This window comes from Mirounga leonina, unplaced genomic scaffold (assembly GCF_011800145.1).
Source record: "Mirounga leonina isolate KUSES-001 unplaced genomic scaffold, KU_Mleo_1.0 Mir_129, whole genome shotgun sequence".
Classification (NCBI taxonomy): domain Eukaryota; kingdom Metazoa; phylum Chordata; class Mammalia; order Carnivora; family Phocidae; genus Mirounga; species Mirounga leonina.
Genome location: NW_023270323.1, coordinates 50,669,174 through 50,688,794, shown reverse-complemented (window position 1 = coordinate 50,688,794; position 19,621 = coordinate 50,669,174). Strand labels below are relative to the sequence as shown.

The following is a 19,621-nucleotide window of genomic DNA, read 5'->3' as shown; positions in this document are numbered from 1 at the left end:
GTGTTTCTCTATAAATTATCTTTGGGTGAAGTAGTGGCGCCTTATATATCGCCAGGTGCTTTCCATCTCACAGAGTGCTTTCACCTGTAGGACCTGCTTGATTCTCACAACCAGCCAGGGTAGACGTGTGGCCAGATGAGTACACAAAGCCTAAAGTAATCTCTCCGTGTAGAGATGGGAAGGCTGAGACCCAAAGAAGTGAAGCAACTCGCCAAGGTCATTCCTGACACTTGCCTTTCCCAACCTCAAAATATTCTTGATTGCCATGTAGATCATTTGTGTGCATGAACAGATCTTTTTGTCTATATATTGTATTTCAGAAATTCGTTTTTGTGGTATGTGAAACACATTCTCACTATATACAAATGGTGGGAGATGGGTATACTTTTTTGCCCATAGACAGATGCCAGTAAATGTCTAATCAGAATATACCTGTTAATTCCATCATGGTTATCTGGATAATTGTGTGCTCTAGGTGCTAAACGTATCTGCTAACATCCATTCTGGGCATCCCTGCATGCAAGCGTCCATCTCTAATGATTAAGAGATGAACAGGTTTCTAAAGATATTTATGTCTTCTGGTGCCAAAAGTTATGACCTTTCTTAAAGATCTTATCCAGACTGTCTTTAGTGTGGACATTATTTAATTCTTACAGATAAGTTAGAAGTGTCACGATCTGCCTTCTGCAAGCTGGAGACCCAGCCGTGTCGATAATATAAGTCCCAGGCAGATGGCAGGAGACCAAGGTCCCAGCTCATTTAGGCAGAGAGAGCAAAGTCTCTCCTCCTCTACCTTTTTGTTCTATTCAGTCTGCTGATTCAAATGCTAATCTCATCCAGAAACACCCTTAGGGACACACCCAGAAATAACATTTGGTCAAATACCTGGGCACCTCCTAAAGTTGATACATAAAATGAACCTTCTCTGCATTTCTGACATTCCCTTCTCTGCATTTACTCTTGCTTCTTATGACATACGGAACAATGCGGGAGCAACTAAGTTGCAATTCACTGCTAAATAAGGTACCTTATATTATGTTTAGATTTAAAAATGTAAAAGTCAGTTGTGAAGGTGCTTATTGACTTTAAAAAAACATTGAGCACTGGGTGTTATACGCAAACAATGAATCACGGAACACTACATCAAAAACTAATGATGTAATGTATGGTGACTAACATAACATAATAAAAAAAAATTGAGAAAACAGTCTTAAGCATGGGAAGCAGGTGCTGACCCTTTGGTTTTGTTCAGTTGGCCTCACTCTATAACAGAGCTCTATGAAGGTGGGCTGTGAGCTCCAGGGAATACATCACAACCATTTTGGTCCCTCCACCCAACAATAAATCAGACAAAAAGAATGCCAAGGGCTGTAACCCAGGGCCGTAACACTGCACATGCCGTAGTCCTTGTGAACAATGCCCCCTGGAGGTGTGCGGCGCAGAGACTGCATGACCATGGATGGTGGCCCGGCCAAGGGCACCGGCTAGAAGAGCCATCACAAGCAAATACGTGACCTGAAAGCACTTTTAGAAGGGAGCATAGCACAATAATTTGATGAAGTAGAAAGAATGAGGTTGTTGAATGAAAAGCCCCATATTCAAGTGCTGGTGCTACGGTGTCTTCTTAGAGAAGTAGTCTTAGGAAAGCCAGCTGAGGTCTGTGAGATAGGGTTTTCTTCTGCAATTCCACCTACGTCACAGAATCATGAAGGAAAAGTATATATATAAATGTGGGTTTTATTTTAATAAATAAAAGGGAAGCTTACAGGAGGAAGGAACAGTCCCACCTGCCTTTCGTCAGTGACTGAGTTAGGGGGACCAGGGCGTTTATGAAGTATTGCTTCAGCCTGTTTTAGTTCCACCGTTGGGGGCAATCTCTCCTTTTCCTTACAGCTGCCCCCGTGAGTTTGGGCTCATAAATAGCAGCCCAGAGAGCACCTGTCCTCCTGCCTACAAAGCATGGCATCCATAACCCCCCAAAGCCTGCTCTCGCATGTCTTTCCTGGCATCCCACAACACAGTAAGAGCAAAGACACACTGAACTCCCCCATGCCTTTAACAATATCTCAATCCTTCTGTTCTTTTTGCTACAACATAAACTTCATACCATCAGACTCAGACCCCAAATATTCTCAATCGCAAGCCCAGGCAGAAGGAACTGCACATCAAGAGCAGAAGGGGGTGGTGGAGGGAATCAGCATTTGCCCAATAGAAGAGAAAAATCAATTATGAGGAAAGAAAATGTTATCTCTAAGCCTTCAAAAACAATGGCTTAGATGTATCTATATCAGCATGTAAAGAAAGGGAGATACAAAAAGAGGAGTCCTTTTACATTTAAGGTCCTGGTTGCAAAGAATTTAAAAATTTAGAAATTTTTTATAAATTGAGATGAAATTCACATAACATTAAGCATTTGGGGGCACCTGGGTGGCTCAGTCAGTTAAGCAACTGACTCTTGATTTTGGTTCAGGTCATGATCTTGGGGTTGTGAGATAGAGCCCCGAGTTGGGCTCCACGCTGAGCTTGGAGTCTGCATAAGATTCTCTCCATCTCCCTCTCCTTCTGTCCCTCCCCACCCGCATGCGTGTACTCTGTCAAAAAAAAAAAAATTTTTTTTTAATTAATCATTTTAATGTGAACAATTCAGTGGCATTTAGCACATTTACAGTGTTGTGCAACCACCACATCTAGTTCCCAAAGCATCTGAAAGTATTTCTTATGCTAGAATTTTACATGCAAAAACTATAGTGAAAATAGATTTTCTTAGGCTTTTCAAGTTCATTTGAACTTAACTCCCTCATTGTATTTGAGAACTCAATTGGATTGTTTCTACTTGCCTAACTAACATATCTTCAATATTGAAGAATGGGTAATTTAAATGTTTTCACTTTTGATTAGTGGGTGGGAGAGGTGATTATGGACTTCTGCAGACAGGAGAAACCCCCTATATTTATGTTCCTATGTATACTGACAGTGTGTTAAGCAATTCAACAAAAAGTTGAAAATTGTTTCAGACATATACATTTCTTCCATAAGGGATCACGCAGACAGATTGATCAGTGGTGTAGTTAATAAAAATGGACCTCAATGCAAAATTGAATATAGTCCCTCAACTTGCCACCAAATTTCTCCTACAAACTGACAAAGTTGGCTTAACTGAGCAAAAAATGACCTTCTTGAGCATTGAGCATTGGGGTCAGGAGGATGTGGACCAATTGTTTCTCCTTCGGTGGTGGGAGTGAATACTCTATTGCCAGGGGACAGAGGAGGATGCCTTCTTGCTCATAGTTTCTGTGGTCATTCATGGATACTGCCCTATGGCTCCAGAGCTAAGGAATCATCTGATTAGAAAACCAAAGTGGACACCACCTTGCTACCTTGAATCTTAACTGCTTGCCTCTTAGGCATGGTCCTATATCTCTCTACCCATGCTCTGAGCCATCAACCATATGAGCTGGACTTTGCAACCAAGTCAACTGACTCTTTCTCTAAGTTGACTGTCTCTAGTCCTGGTAGATATAGGCATGCTTTGTGTGTTACCTTGAAACTGTAAGCACGTAGAATCCCATAAAGTCTTCCTGAAAAATGTGGTGGCAAACTCCTCTTTTGCTATTTCTCTTTTTGCTATTTCTCAAATAGCAAGATAAGACTAAGACAGAATCCTGTCTTGGACTCCTGAAAAGTAACTGCTTCGTGATTTATGAGCATTCCACCTAAAGGAAGAATCAATAGAAGGAAAAGACTTGGGGAGAACAATCCAATAAGAAACTTTAAGCCTGTAGCACATTATTACTTTTCTGAAGTTCTATATTACCACCATATACATAGTAAGTGCTCGATATATATTTGTTATTTGAATTGGATGAGGATATTTTTTCTTCTTTAGTATCTCTACTCTAAAATACATTTGGCCTTACTATATCGATCAAGTAATTGTAGTATTCGGTACCAGCAGCTCTGCTCAAATAATTATTTTTTTGAAGATTTTATTTATTTATTTGAGAGAGAGAGAGAGACAGAGATAGTGAGAAGAGAGCATGAGCGGGGAGGAGGAGAAGCAGGCTCCCGTGGAGCAGGGAGCCTGACGCAGGGCTCGATCCCAGGACCCCGGGATCATGACCTGAGCTGAAGGCAGACGCTTAACCGACTGAGCCACCCAGGCACCCCTCAAATAATTATTTTTGAGTAGCCTTCAATTTTTCTAATGATCTGCTGTGTTCCCCATCCTGCTCCTTCAATGCTTGCTAACCATTAGTCATGAGACCACATGTGCATTGCCCATAGCAGTGGTTCTCAAATTCGGGTGTCCTTTGTAATCTCATTTTAAAATGAATATTGCTGGGCTGCCAACCACAATGCTCTTTAGGTCTGAGAAGTGATCTTGGAACCTACATTTTAACAAGCACCCTGAGTGATTGAGGTGCAGGTAATCCATGGTGCATGCTTTAGAAACTGAGCCATAGGTTTGACACTGCCCTAGACTCCGGGACCAGCCTTAGTTAAGGGCAGAAAGATGAAGAACCAGCAGTTAGTTCATTGCTAGTGCAGTGATGATGGTCCTGTGCTAGGACACAGTCTTGTCTCACGAAGCCACTATTTTGTCCTCCTTCCTACTCCACACCCCAAATCCAGCCAGTCTTGCCCTGGATCTTGGTAGCCAGGTCCATGATATTCCTGGGCTTCGCTGGCTGCCAGATGGAGAAGTGTCCATTACTAAACCCCATATTTAATGTTCTGGCTCTCCACCAGATCCTCCACCCATGGCCAAACTCTACTGAATGTCTCCAGTGGCTACTGCTGCGAAGTCTTCTTATTCTCTACCTTGCCCATACGGGTTTTCTGGATGGCTCATCCCAGCACGAAAACCTCACTCCTCATGACAGACAGTCCTGACTGAAGATGCTGACTATCCTTTATCCAGAACTAGCCAACAGGAATAGGATAATCCCCAGTCTGGCTAGCCTTAAAAATATTGTCTCCCTTTGTATGTCTGGCAAAATGAGAGGTCGTACCTGCTCATTTACCCAAGTTTAACATGAGAGAGTTTAGAAGAGGAACATTAAAAGTGAGAATAAAACGATGGTTGCCAGAGGGGAGGGAGGTGAGGGCATAGGCAAAATGGGTGAAGGGGACTGAGAGCTACAAACTACCAGATATAAAATAAATGAGACACAGGGATATAATGTACAACATAGGGAATGTAGTCAGTAATATCCAAACAACTTGGTATGGTGACAGATGGTAACCAGACTTATTGTGGTGACCATTTTGTAATGTATACAAATACTGAATCACTATGCTGTATGCCTGAGGCAAGTGCAACAGTGTCAATTATTCCTTAACAAAATAGAAAGTGAGAAAAAACTCAAAATAACATTAGCTTTGTTGCATACAGCCTGTTGTCAAGAATAGCCCAAAACAAATGCAGATTGAAATAAAAGGGTCCTCATTTGGCCTTCAGGCTGATACAGTGACTTGGAGTGAGAACACCCTTATTTCAAAAGAACCCTCTGTAGACCCCCGTTTACCATGCTGAAATAATGGAGACCAGAGCAGTGGTGTCCCTCCATTCAAGGCCCTTACAAAGGGCCTTTATGCAGCCAAAGAGCACACGTAAGTTGTATCGCCCTCCTGCCTGGTCTCTGAGGCTAGTACTGAGGAGACTTGAGCTTGAAAAAGTGAGTTCCGTTAGCCACAATCAGCTGGAGTGAGCCAGTCAGATGGGATGGATTATGTCCCAAGGAGATGGGGAATGGCCCAACCAGGGATGTGTGTAGACAGGACCTATTAAAAGACTACAGGCTGAAATGAACGTTGCAGACAAGACTAGCACCTTCCCAAATTATTACTCCACCTGTTGAGAGCTGAAATACTATCTTCAACTAAGAATAGAACAGTCTAAGAGCCGCCTGGGTGGTGCAGTCAGTTAAGAATCCAACTCTTGGTTTCGGTTCAGGTTGTGATCTCACAGTCATGAGATGGAGCCCCACATCAGGCTCTGTGCTCAGTGCAGAGTCTGCTTGAGATTCTCTCTCCCTCTCCCTCTGCTCCTCCCATTCATGCTCTCTCTCTCTCTCCCTCCCTCCCTTTCTCTCTAAAATAAATAAATAAATCTTTTAAAGAAAGAATAGAACAGTCCAAAGATTTCTTCTCTATTTTGGTTCATTCATTTATGTAACAAATAGGGTTGTTGTTTTTTTTAATTTTCTATGTGCTAGGAATCAACATCTCAGGCCTCAACCCTTATGGGGCTTACCATTTCGCAGTAGAATTTGGGTTAGGAATTTAGTTTGAACACAGATCTCCCCAGGACTTTAATTCTCTCACCTATCTAGCTGTATGAGGTGAGAAAACACTGTGGATATTGCAGTGATAGGCAGTAGAGGTAGTAAGAAGTGCCCCCAAGGAAGCCAAACCACCCATGTTTCAATGCGTAAACAGGGCTTGGAGTTTATAGTAAAGGTGCTAGTCAACAGGAGGAAAGGATGGAGGTGCCCACAGATTAAAGAGAAACCTTCCCCTGGACACCGTAAAGCAGACAAACTTATCTTGGCTGGCATAGATTTGTCTTAGGGTTCCATTATGTCCTTTCTTTGTTTCTACTAGATAAGACATTGAAGAGTAACTGAAATACCAGATGCTATATAAGGTAATATTTTTATTAGCTTAAAACAGTTGTTCAGGCACCCGGAGGGCTTGCTAAAGCACTAATTGCTCAGCAGAGACCCCCAGAGTTTGTGACTCAGTGGTTCTGGGATAGGACCTGAGAATTTGCAGAACTAGTAAGTTCCCAGGTGATGCTAATGCTGCTGGTCTGAGGACCACATTTTGAGAACCACAGTCTTAAGCAGACATTTAGAGGAAGCTCCAGAGTGTTGTTCCACAAAGCAGTATAGACAGCATCACTGGGTTTAAAATTTTTCAATGCCTGTTGTTTTTCTCATTACAAAATAATAATGTGTACTACAAAAAAAAGTTTTAATTAAAAAAAAACAATAAACTCAGGGGCGCCTGACTGGCTCAGTGGGCGGAGCATGTGACTCTTGATCTCAAGGTTGTGAGTTCAAGTCCCATATTGGATGTAGAGTTCACTAAAAAAATAAATAAACTTAAAAAAAAAAACAATAAATTCATAAAACAACCTAAGTAAATTTAAAGCCACCCAAATATAGCCATTGATAATATTGCTGTGCATTCCTATAAAATTTTTCTTATGTGTATGTTTGTATATACATATATATACAATCTCCTCTCTCATATATATGTAATATATATAAAACATTGGAATCATCTTATACATATTGTTTTGTAACTTACCTTTTCACTTAATAGTATATTATAAACATCTTCTATGATCCAGCAATTGCACTACTAGGTATTTACCCAAAGGATACAAAAATACTGATTGGAAAGGATATGTGCATCCCATGTTTATAGCAGCATTATCAACAATAGCCAAATTATGGAAAAAGTCCAAATGTCCATCAACTAGATGAATGGATAAAGAAGGTGTGGTATACACACACACACACACACACACATACACACAATGGAATATTACTCAGCCATAAAAAAGGAATGAAATCTTGCCATTTGCAATGACATGGATGGAGCTAGAAAGTATCATGCTAAGTGAAATAAGTTAGAGAAAGACGAACACTATATGATTTCACTCATAGTGGAATTTAAGAAACAAAACAGATGAACATAGGGGAAAAAGAGGCAAACCAGAAAACAGACTCTTAACTATAGAGAACAAACTGATGGAGGGAAGGTGGGTGGGGAGATGGGTTAAATGGGTGATGGGGAAGAAGGAGGGCACTTGTGATGAGCACTGAGTATTGTATGTAAGTAATGAATCACTAAATTCCTCACATGAAACTAATGTTACGCTGTATGTTAACTAACTGGAATTTAAATAACAACTTGAAAAAAATCTTTCTACATCAATACAGTTCTGGAACATGACTTGCTATATCCTTTGAATAGACGTACCATAGTATATTTAAATGTTCCCATTTGCAGGACACTTAGGTTGTTATGCCAATTCTTTCCTGTTAAAACTGTATCAGCATAAATATTCTGGTAAGTCTTCATGCACATCCTTAATTATTTTCTAAAGACAATTTCCCAGAAGCCCAAATTTATATAGATTTTTAAGGCTTTTAATACATTCTTCCAGAATACTCTTCAGTGAAATATTGGATCCATTTACACACCCATCAGCACTATGTGGGTATCTTCTCACACTTTCACATAACACGGAGCGTGTTTTTCTTTCCCAATTTAATAAGGAGAAAATGATATCTTATTTACATTTTGAATTGTTTTGAGTTAGGGTGGGGTCCATAGTAGTATCGCACTCAGTGATTTCCTACTTTCATTTGTAGCTACGAAAATCTAACTCTTCACAAAGCAATTCTTTGGAGAGTTTGCCTATGTGATATTTCATAGAGCCCAGCATGTCATTTTTCTTTGTCATGAACAAACAAAAAAAAATCTCAGAGTAGAACAACTTTTGTTGTATTATGTGAATTTGGGGGAAATAAATTTGCTACAAAACTCTGTATTTTGAATTTGTCTGATGTGATATGCAATCTCAGTTCTCATTATATGAATCTATTATAATTACAATATAATTGATCTAACTACTTATTAAATAATGCATGGGAAGAAAGTATCCACTGTGATTAAAAGAGAAAAATGATGGAACAACATATCTTGTTTCTATTTAATGTTCAATAAATATTCAATTTAACTAGACGATGTGAATACTAAAATGAATTTTCTTGGTGGTACACTAACCTGAACTTTCTTGTGGATACACAGGGACTATTAGGTGAAAAGTATGGGAACATTCGAATCCCTGGAGAAGTTGAAGCCTCGGAGTTTGAAATGATTTTGGATGCTGCTGTAGAGGCAAAGCTGGAGACCAAGCTTCTGGAAGAGTGGTACTGTCGTGACGAGAACTCAGTGCCAGCAGCTTATTACCTCAGACCTAAATTGGAAATGCTGAAAAGCAATAAAAATGCAGTGAGTTATCTTTCTCTCCAAAGTATGTACGTGTCTATTACTTTCAACCGTCGTTCATCCACAGAAAAGGCATAGCAGACAGAAAGTTGTTCTGCCCTGGACCTTACATTTCTTTTTAACAACAAAATCCAAAGCTAAGAAACTTTCCAATTTTTGACTTACCTTTCTTTTTGGCCTCTCGGACTCTTCTCCTGGGGTCTGTTTATCTGAAAATATTCTTATTTTTCCCATTTTGCCATAATGTGTCTACGATATTATGAAGTCATGTTGTCGTGCTTCCTATATTCATGAATTCATGTATTCTATCTGTCCTGGAAAGTTCTCAGCTATCATCTCATCAAATAATGTCTTTCCTCTATTGCCTCTGTTCTTTCTTTTTTGCACTATAATTTAGTTTACACTGGACCATCTGTCTGTCCTCCATTTCTCTTGATTCTCTTTCACATATCAATTTCCTTAGCTCTCCATGCTGCTGTCCAGGAGACTATTTTAGGTCTTTTCCAATTCAGTATTTTTTTTCTCTTCAGCTGTGTCCACTCTGTTCATGCATTAAGCTTTCAGGTTTCACAGTTATATTTTTGATCTGTGAAATTTGGGGGGGGGGGGCTTTTAAAATCTGCCTAGCTATTTTTAAAGTCTCTCATTTTTTAATTCAATTATTTTTCCTTTAATATTTCGTACATAGTTTATATTCTTGTATCTTATGTAGAATCTTGGAGTGAGGTTGATTCATGCCTTTGTAGGATGGAAATAGTATCAATGATTCCTCTCCAACTTGGTTCCTAAATGTATCTACCATGTGTCCCCTGAAACAGAATAAAGGAGGAAGAGAAAACGGATGGGCCTTTTCCTTGCATAGGATTCCTGGAGAGATTGAAAAGAAGGAATAGAGATCCATCCCTCTTCCAAAGAGAACATCCTTGATACATTCAGTGCCAAGGCATCTCTGAGAGGAGAACAGCTCTGACTTGGCAACAGTTCATTTAAGAACCTTGTGTATTTTCATTCTCATATTTAGCATACAGCATTTTCGGCATGCAATATGAAATCATGCCAGGATCCTTAATTTTCCTTCTTCCCCCTCCATGCATTATTCAAAGTACTTATCTGCAAGAATCTTGTTTCTGTGGATAGGAATCTTAGGGCAAATCCAAGCCATTCCTCAGTTGAATATGCCAGGAATAAATGTATTGCTGGTAAATGTAGATATCAAAAAACCTAATACCTCACGAAACCAGGTTTAGACAGCGGTTTGGGAGCACTTGCTCATATGTTACTGTTTAATTGGCTTGAGTTGTTCCTTTGTCATTCTAAGATCATCTAGGGAAAATTTAAGTTATTTTCTAAGCCCCACCTGACATTTCTGCATAAATTATTGTTAAATAAATGAATGCATGAATAAGATTATCACCAAGACTCTATAAATGTTATTTGCTTGGTCGGCAGTCCTCCCATTTCATTTCCCAGAGACTCAGAAACAAATGAAGAGACAACTAAAGACAATTAAATGGAAACATATGAGGATCTTTCCTTTAACTTTCTGTTCTCTGTATCAAAACCCAAGAGGGACTTGCTACTTAACCTGTTAGCAGTGTGCCAAGCCCACGAGTTCTCCTGAGGACTCGCCCATTCCAAACCTGCTAGCCTCGGCCCTGGGCTCACGGCAAATTTTATTAAAGCCATGCACATGCCACACTGCCACCTGGTCCACAGCTGCCACCACACCATGCCCGGCGATGCGCCCCCAGCCACCATCTCACACCAGGCCTGGGCATGTCTAACCCTCATCACTCACCCCACCCAGCCTCCCATCCCTAGCCACCCCAGCATGCAGCCCCGAGCCGCCTTAGCACTTTGGAGATCTGGCATAGGACTAGGGGCCCAGCACAAATTTTGCTAACACCACCACCCCATCCCAAGTTCCCCAGCAGTCTTGCCCCCTCAGAACTGGCCTGCTTGGGTCCCACTAACACCACTGAGAGCAAGCACAGCCTGCATCAGGCAAAGAGCCAGTGCAGATGACTGCATTGAAAGGAAAAGTGACTCCAACACAACAGCAGGGCATAAGCAACACAGATAGATACTCTCTTGAAGGGTCAAGTTCTGGTGAATAGGGGACACTGTGCTGCAGGGCACTCCAGGACCTCTTCTTCATAAAGTCACTACCTTCAAGAGCAGAAGACATAGCTGACTTTCTTAACACAGAAAAACAGACACATATTGTAATTAAATTGGCAAAATCTAGTGATAAAGAAAGAATTTTAAAAGCAGCAAGACAAAAGAAGTCAGTAACTTACAAGGGAAAACCCATAGAGCTAGCACAAGGTTTTCAACAGAAACTTTGCAAGCCAGAAGAAAGTAGCATGATATATTCATAGTGCTGAATGGGAAAGATCTTCAGCCAAGAATACTCTTTCCAGCATGGCTATCATTCAGAATAGAAGGAGAGATAAAGAGTTTCCCAGACAAACACAAACTAAAGGAGTTCATGACCATTAAGCCAGCCCTGCAAGAAATATTAAAGGGGGCTCTTTGAGTGGAAAGGAGAGACCAAAAGTGACAGTATAAAGGTAAGAAAAACAAAAGCAGTAAAAGTGAATATTTCTGTAAAAAAATCAGCCAAGGAACTCACCAAAAAAGGATATAAAATATAATAACATATACCTAAAATGTGGGAGGACAGGAAAAAATAATGGGTTCAAACTTAAATGACCATCAATTTAATATAGACTGCTACATGCACATGAAGTTATATACAAACCTAATGGTAACCACAAATCAAAAACCACTAATAAATATGCAAAGAATAAAGAGAAAGGAATCCAAATATATCATTAAAGAAAATCAGCAAAACATGAAAAAAAGACAAGGAAGGATCAGAGAAAATATTCAGAAACAACCACAAAATACATAATAAAATGGTAATAAATACATTTCCATCAATAATTACTTCAAATGCAAATAGACTAAATGCTCCAATGAAAAGACAGAGGGTGACAGAATAGATGAAAAACAAGACCCATATGTATGCTGCCTACAAGAGACTCATTTTAGATGTAAAGACACCTGTGGATTGAAAGTGAGGGGATGGAGAAATATCTATCATGCAAATATATGTCAAAAGAAAGCCAGACTAGCAATACTTGTATCGGACTTTAAACAGAGACTGTAACAAGAGAAAGAGAAGGTCACTATGTAATAATAAAGAGGACAATCCAACAAGAAGATATAACAATTGTAAATACTTATGCACCCAACATAGAAGTACCCAAATACATATAATAGCTCATAACAAACATAAAGGAACTAATAGATAATAACACAATAATAGTAGGGGACTTTAACACCCCACTTACATCAATGGACAGCTCATCTAAACAGAAAATCAACAAGGAAACAATGGCTTTGAATGACACACAGGAACAGATGGATTTAACAGATATATTCAGATCCTAAAACAGCAGAACACATATGCTTTTCAAGGGCACATGGAACATTCTCCAGAATAGATCACATATTAGCCCACAAAACAAACCTCAAAAAAATACAAGAATATTGAAGTCATACCATGCAACTTTTCTGACCACAATGCTATGAAACTTGAAGTCAATCACAAGAAAAAATCTGGAAAGACCACAAATACATGGAGGTTAAATAGCATGCTACTAAACAATGAATGGGTCAACCAGCAAATAAAAAAAAAATTTTTAAGTACATAAGGGGGAAGTTTATAACAATACAGTCTACCTCAAGAAGCAAGAAAAATCTCAAATAAACAACCTAACCTTACACCTAAAGGAGCTCAAAAAAGAACAACAAACAAAACCTAAAACTAGCAGAAGAAAAGAAATAATAGATTAGGGCAGAAATAAATGATATAGAAACTAACACACACACACACACACACACACAAACACACAATAGAACAGAGTAATGAAACCAGAAACTGGTCCTTTGAAAAATCAATAAAATTGATAAACCTCTAGACAGACTTATCAAGAAAAAATAAAGAAAGGCCTAAATAAATAAAATCACAAATGAGAGAGGAGAAATAACAACTGACACCACAGAAATACAAACAATTATAAAAGAACATTATGAAAAACTATAAGCCAACAAATTGGACAACCTAGAAGAAATGGATGAATTCCTAGAACCATATAAACTACCAAAACTGAAACAGGAAGAAATAGAAAATTTGAACAGACTGATAATCAGCAAAGAAATAGAATCAAAAAAAAAAAAAGAAAGAAAGAAAGAAAGAAAGAAAGAAAGAAAGAAAGAAAGAAAAGAAAAGAAAAGAAAAGAAAAGAAAAGAAAAGAAAAGAAAAGAAAAGAAAAGAAAAGAAAAGAGAAGAGAAGAGAAGGGAGGAAGGAAGAGAATCAGTAATCAAAAAACTCTGAACAAGCAAAAGCCTAGGGCCAGATGGCTTCCCAGGGGAATCCTACCAAACATTTATAGAAGAGTTAATACCTATTCTTCTCAAACTATTCCAAAAAATAGAAATAGAAAGAAAACTTCCAAACTTATTCAGTGAGGCCAGTATTATCCTGACACCAAAACTGGATAAAGACACCACTAAAAGAGAGAACTACAGGCCAATATCCCTAATGAACAGAGATGCAAACTCCTCAATAAAATATTAGCAAACTGAATTCAACAATACATTAAAAAAATCATTCACCACGATCAAGTGGGATTTATTCCTGGGTTGCAAATGTGGTTCAATATTCACAAATCAATCAACGTGATACACCACATTAATAAGAGAAAGGATAGGAACCATATCATTTCAATAGACACAGAAAAAGCCCTTGACAAAGCACAACATCCATTCATGATAAAAACCCTCAACAAAGTAGGTTTAGAGGGATCATACCTCAACATAATAAAAGCCATATATGAAAAACCCATAGCTAATATCACCCTCTATAGGGAAAAACTGAGAGGTTTTGCCCTAAGGTCAGGAAAAAGATAAGGATGTCCACTCTCACCATTTTTATTCAACATAGCACTGGAAGTCCTAGCCTCAGCAATCAGACAAGAAAAAGAAATAAAAGGCAAATTAGTAAGGAAGAAGTAAAATTTTCACTATTTGCAGATGATATGATACTATATATAGAAAACCCAGAAGACTCAACCAAAAAACTGCTAGAACTGATACACGAATTCAGTAAAGTCACAGGATACAAAATCAATGTACAGAAATCTGTTGCATTTCTATATACCAATAATGAAGCAGCAGAAAGAGAAACTAAGAAAACAATCCCATTTACAATTGCACCAAAAATAATAAGATACCTAGGAATAAACCTAACCAAAGAGGGTGAAAGAACTATACTCTGAAAACTATAAAGCAATGATGAAAGAAATTGAAGATGACACAAAGAAATGGAAAGATATTCCATGCTCGTGGGTTAATAAATATTGTTAAAATGTCTATGCTACTCAAAACAATCTACACATTTAATGCAATCCCTACCAAAATACCAACGCATTTTTAACAAAACTAGAACAAACAATTCTAAAATTTATATGGAACCAAAAAGACCCGGAATAGCTAAAGCAACCTTGAAAAAGAAAAGTAAGCTGAAGGCATCACAATTTTGGATGTCAAGTTATATTACAAAGCTGTAGTGATCAAAACAGTATGGTATTGGCACAAAACTAGACCCATAAATCAATTGAACAGAATAGAAAACACAGGTATAAACCCACAACTATATGGTCAATTGATCTCCAACAAATCAGGAAAGAATATCCGGTGGGAAGAGGACAGTCTCTTCAACAGTTTGGGAAAACTGGACAGCAACATGTAAAAGAAAGAAACGGGACCACCTTCTTACACCATACACAAAAATAAATTCAAAATTGATTAACGACCTAAATGTGAGACCTGAAACCATAAACTCCTAGAAGAAAACATAGGCAATAACCTCTTTAACATCAGTCATAGCAACTCTTTTCTAGGTATGTCTCTTGAGGCAAGGGAAACAAAAGGAAAAATGAACTATTGGGACTATATCAAAATAAAAAGCTTCTGCACAAGGAGGAAAACAATCAACAAAATTAAAAGGCAACGTATGGGATGGGAGAAGATATTTGCAAATGACTTATCCAATAAAGGACTGATACCCAAAATGTATAAAGAACTTATAAAATTCAAGACCCAAAAAGCAAATAATCCAATGCAAAAATGGACAGAAGACATGAACAGATATTTCTCCAAAGAAGACATGCAGATGGCCAACAGACACATGAAAAGATGCTCAGCATCACTCATCATCAGGGAAATGCAAATCAAAACCACAATGAGACATCGCCTCACACCTGTCAGAATGGCCAAAACCAACAAAACAAGAAACAACAAGTGTTAGCAAGGATGTGGAGAAAGGGAAACCCTCTTGCACTACTGGTAGGAATGCAAAGTGGGGCAGCCACTCTGGAAAACAGTATAAAGTTTCCTTAAAAATTTGAAATTAGAACTACTCTACTATCCAGCAATCACACTACTGGGTATTTACCCCAAAAATACAGAATACTAATTCACAGAGATACTTAAAGAGATACTTGCATCCTTATGTTTATAGCAGTATTATTTACAATAGTAAGGTATGGAAGCAACCCAACTATCCATCGACTGATGAATGGATAAAGAAGCTGTGATAGACACACACACACACAATGGACTATTATTCAGCCATTAAAGAGAATGAAATCTTCCCATTTGCAATGACATGGATGGAGCTAGAGATTATTATGCTAAGTGAAATAAGTCAGAGAAAGACAAATACCATATGATTTCAATCATATGTGGAATTTAGGAAACAAACCAAATAAACAAAGGGAAAAAGAGAGAGAGGGAGGGAACAGGGGGAGAGAGAGATAGAGAGAGAAACCAAGAAACAGACTCTTAACTATAGAGAACAAACTGATGGTCACCAGAGGGGGTGGGGGGAAGGGTCAAATAGGGGATGGGGATTAAGAAGTGCACTTGTCGTGAGGGGCACCAGGTGCTGTATGGGTGTTGAATCACTATATTGTACACCTGAAACTAATATAACTAACTGGGACTAAAATAAAAATGTAAAAAAAAAGGGGGGGAAATACATAGTACAGTAATAAAGCCCAATAAACGATTTCTGTGTAATTTGGGCAAATTCACATATAACATGGAGATAAGTTCTAACTTTCAGCGTTACTAGGGTCATTGGCCTGTTAAGCACCTATCATAGTATTGGCACATAGTAGACCTTCAAATAATAGTGCTTTTTCTCTTGTACTTAAATATTGATTTTTTTTCTTTGATGATCTTAAGACTAATATCTCACTTTTACATTTTCCTAGATGCAGCCTTCTGCCAAAGCTGACAGTGAGAAGACCTGGAAAGAGATATCAGATGAGATCAAGGGGATATTTAAGGCTGCTGTAAAACTGTTACATGAAAAGGGGAAAATGAAATACAGCCAAGCTAAGAGGTACCTGTTCTCAGGTAATTTTTACACATCCTCAGTAAACTAAGGAACAGATAAGTAATAGATGCATTCACTGCTTCCATTTTATGGGTCTACAAGTTTAATTTCATTTACCGCCCGATGAAATTTAATTTTTCTAAATGTTTCCTTCTCCTCGAGAGGCTAGTGTTCTTTTCTTTTAACCAATAGATAAGCCTTCACTTAATTTGAGGACTTCTCCAGAAAATGTGATTTTAAAGAAGTCAGAGGAGGCTGCCTGTATTAGACCAGACTCTGCCAATGTCAGTTCATTCGTTCATTCTGTTCATTCATTCATTCACTCAGCAAACATTTACTGAGTGCCTGTTATGTGCCAGGCCCTGGGGATACAACCATGAACAAGAAGGCAAGGTCTCTCTCTCTTGGAATTTATTTTTTAGTGGGGGGAAAATAAGTGATAGGCAAGTAATCATAAATGAACAGGATCATTTCAGAAAGGATAAGCAATATGAACAAACAAGACACAGTAAGAGGGGCTGATGAAGGATATGGGGGTCCAGATGTAGATGGAGTGGGCAGTAAGGAGAGGACTTTGAGCTGAATGACAGAAAGAGTCAGAGCCCAGTGTGCTATATCCCAGGCAGAGAATTCCAGGCAGAGGGATTACCAGAGTCAAGATCCCTGCTTAGTAAGTTCCAGGAGCAGGAAGAAGGTGAAGGTAGCCAGGCCTGGGGAAGGAGAGATGAAGCCATACTAAGAGCCTATGTTTTATTCTGGGTAAGCTGGGAAGCCATTGGAGGTTGAGAAATAAAGAAGTAAGGGAGTGGCAGGATCTAATTTAACCTTAAAGTAAAAATCCACTGAGCAGAGACTCATTTGTCAGCCTTTCTCAGCCATAGAAAGGAGGCTTTATTTTTAAAGGATGCACAGGAAACCACAGAGCTGAAGGAATACGTCAGTCATACTTTCCAGGGGACAAACACTACTGGGTAAGAGTAATCAGATATATAACATTTATTTTATTTTTTAACATTTATTTTAAAAATTGATAGTGAAGGGGCACCTGGGTGGCTCAGTAGGTTAAGTGCTGACTCTTGATTTCATGATCTCGTTGGGGGGGGGGGGTGTCGTGAGATTGAGTGGGTCATTGCATTGGGTTCCATGCTCAGCGGGGAGTCTGCTTAAGATTCTCTCTCTCTCCTCCCTCTGCCCCTCCCCTGACCCTCTAAAATAAATAAATAAATACAATCTTAAAAATTGATAGTGAAGAATGATTGAGGAAAAAGCAATAGCACTTGGGTTTTCAGATTGGTTTTGTGAATGGCATGACAAAGCAAAAACCTAAAAGGCACTCAATATCATTCTCCCTATATACGGGTACTTCAAGCTAGGGCAATTGTACGTAATTTTAACAAATTCATTTCTGACAAACTATCAAAAATTAGGTCTTATTTTAGGTCTCCCTGAAAGTATTAAAACCGGCAAGAATAAGTACTATCTTTAGAATATACGGACTGACAAATATCCTTGATCCTTTGGGATTTTTTTAACCAATTTTGAGACTCTGGTTCTTCATCTTTATCAAGAACAAAACTACTCTGGTCCTAAAAACGTGCTGTATTTGAAGAAAATGCCCAGAGCAAAAGCTTTTCTATTCTTTTTTTTAATATTTTATTACTTATTTGACAGAGAGAGAGGGATCACAAGCAGGGGGAGCGGCAGGCAGAGGGTGAGGGAGAGGATCCTGGGATCATGATCTGATGCTTAACCGACAGAGCCACCCAGACACTCCAAAGCTTTCCTATTCTTGATGTAAGAGACCCCAGTTGGGGAGGGCATCCTCTTATTTAGAATCATACAGTTCCAGTGTTCAAGTATTTCACTGGCAAACACTTTCTTCTAATTTTCTCTACACTAAAAAACTCTGTCCATGTGGCCAGCCATATAAAGATTAAGATTTTATTTATTTATTTGACAGAGAGAGAGAGAGAGCAAGCAAAGGCAGGGGGATCCCAGGACCCTGGGATCACGACCTGAGCCAAAGGTGGCCATTTAACCAACTGAGCCATCCAGGTGTCCCTAATTTTTCACACTTCTACTTTCTCCTTTATAAATCACAGGAGATGAAGAGAAATAAAATAGACCCCAAAATAGTGCCCAGCTGTGAACATTAAAACTGAATGGTCTCAGGGATAGTAGTTTTGGGGATTTATGTCTCATGAATGATAGTTGCCAGGGCTGGAACTCTCCTAATGTTATCTTCATCAGGTGCTATGACCAGTTAAACTTTAGGATATTTAGAAAAATGCAAGGACAGGGCGCCTGGGTGGCTCAGTTGGTTAAGCGACTGCCTTCGGCTCAGGTCATGATCCTGGAGTCCCGGGATCGAGTCCCATATCGGGCTCCTTGCTCAGCAGGGGGTCTGCTTCTCCCTCTGACTCTCCCCCCTCTCATGTGCTCTCTCTTTCTCATTCTCTCTCTCTCAAATAAATAAATAAAATCTTTAAAAAAAAAAAAAAGAAAAATGCAAGGACAGAAAACAAATATGGCATTCCGGTAAGGAAGGGGAAGTTTATAAGATTTATAGATCAATAAATATCAGAAATTATCAATAAAAGTCCCCCCAAATCATGAGGATGCACTTGGCTTCTAGAAAGAACTCTATAGAGTTGACTTGGTCTCACATGACTCATTTATTCAGGTATATTTATTAAGTCTATACCATCAAAAGGCATTCTTATGTACCGCCTCTTTTTTTCACCCTGAGCCAAGCTTAGATGGGTTCTACCAACTTGGTCTCTCTATGTCTTCTTACAAAGCATTTATAATCAACACTCCTGATTGGCACATTCTCTCCACAGAGGTAATAACAATGGCAGTTATGTTACAGTTGATTTGCTTCCTGGGAGTCAGAGGTGATGGTGCAATCTCTGGTTATCATCCATTAGGTATACATACTATAGGTTGACACTTCCTTTCTCAGGATCCACAGAAGGTAGCACCTGGTTCATCCAGGGTGCCTCTCAGCATGTTGCACAGATGGCTGGAAAAGAGATGGGCCAAAGGCTGCTTTCTGCAGATTTCCTACATCTTGTCTCATCTACATTACAAGTTCTTACTCTCAAAAAAGAAG

General features: G+C 39.0%; 1 protein-coding gene across 1 annotated transcript in view; it reads left to right on the top strand.

The window, feature by feature from the left end:
• The window catches only part of NWD2 (NACHT and WD repeat domain containing 2), a 119,776-nt gene that overhangs the window by 87,162 nt on the left and 12,993 nt on the right, over window positions 1–19,621 (top strand). Inside the window, exons 4-5 of the mRNA XM_035005590.1 lie at window positions 8,830–9,033; window positions 16,382–16,526. Coding sequence (XP_034861481.1) covers window positions 8,830–9,033; window positions 16,382–16,526 — 349 coding nt within the window. The remainder of the gene's footprint in view (window positions 1–8,829; window positions 9,034–16,381; window positions 16,527–19,621) is intronic.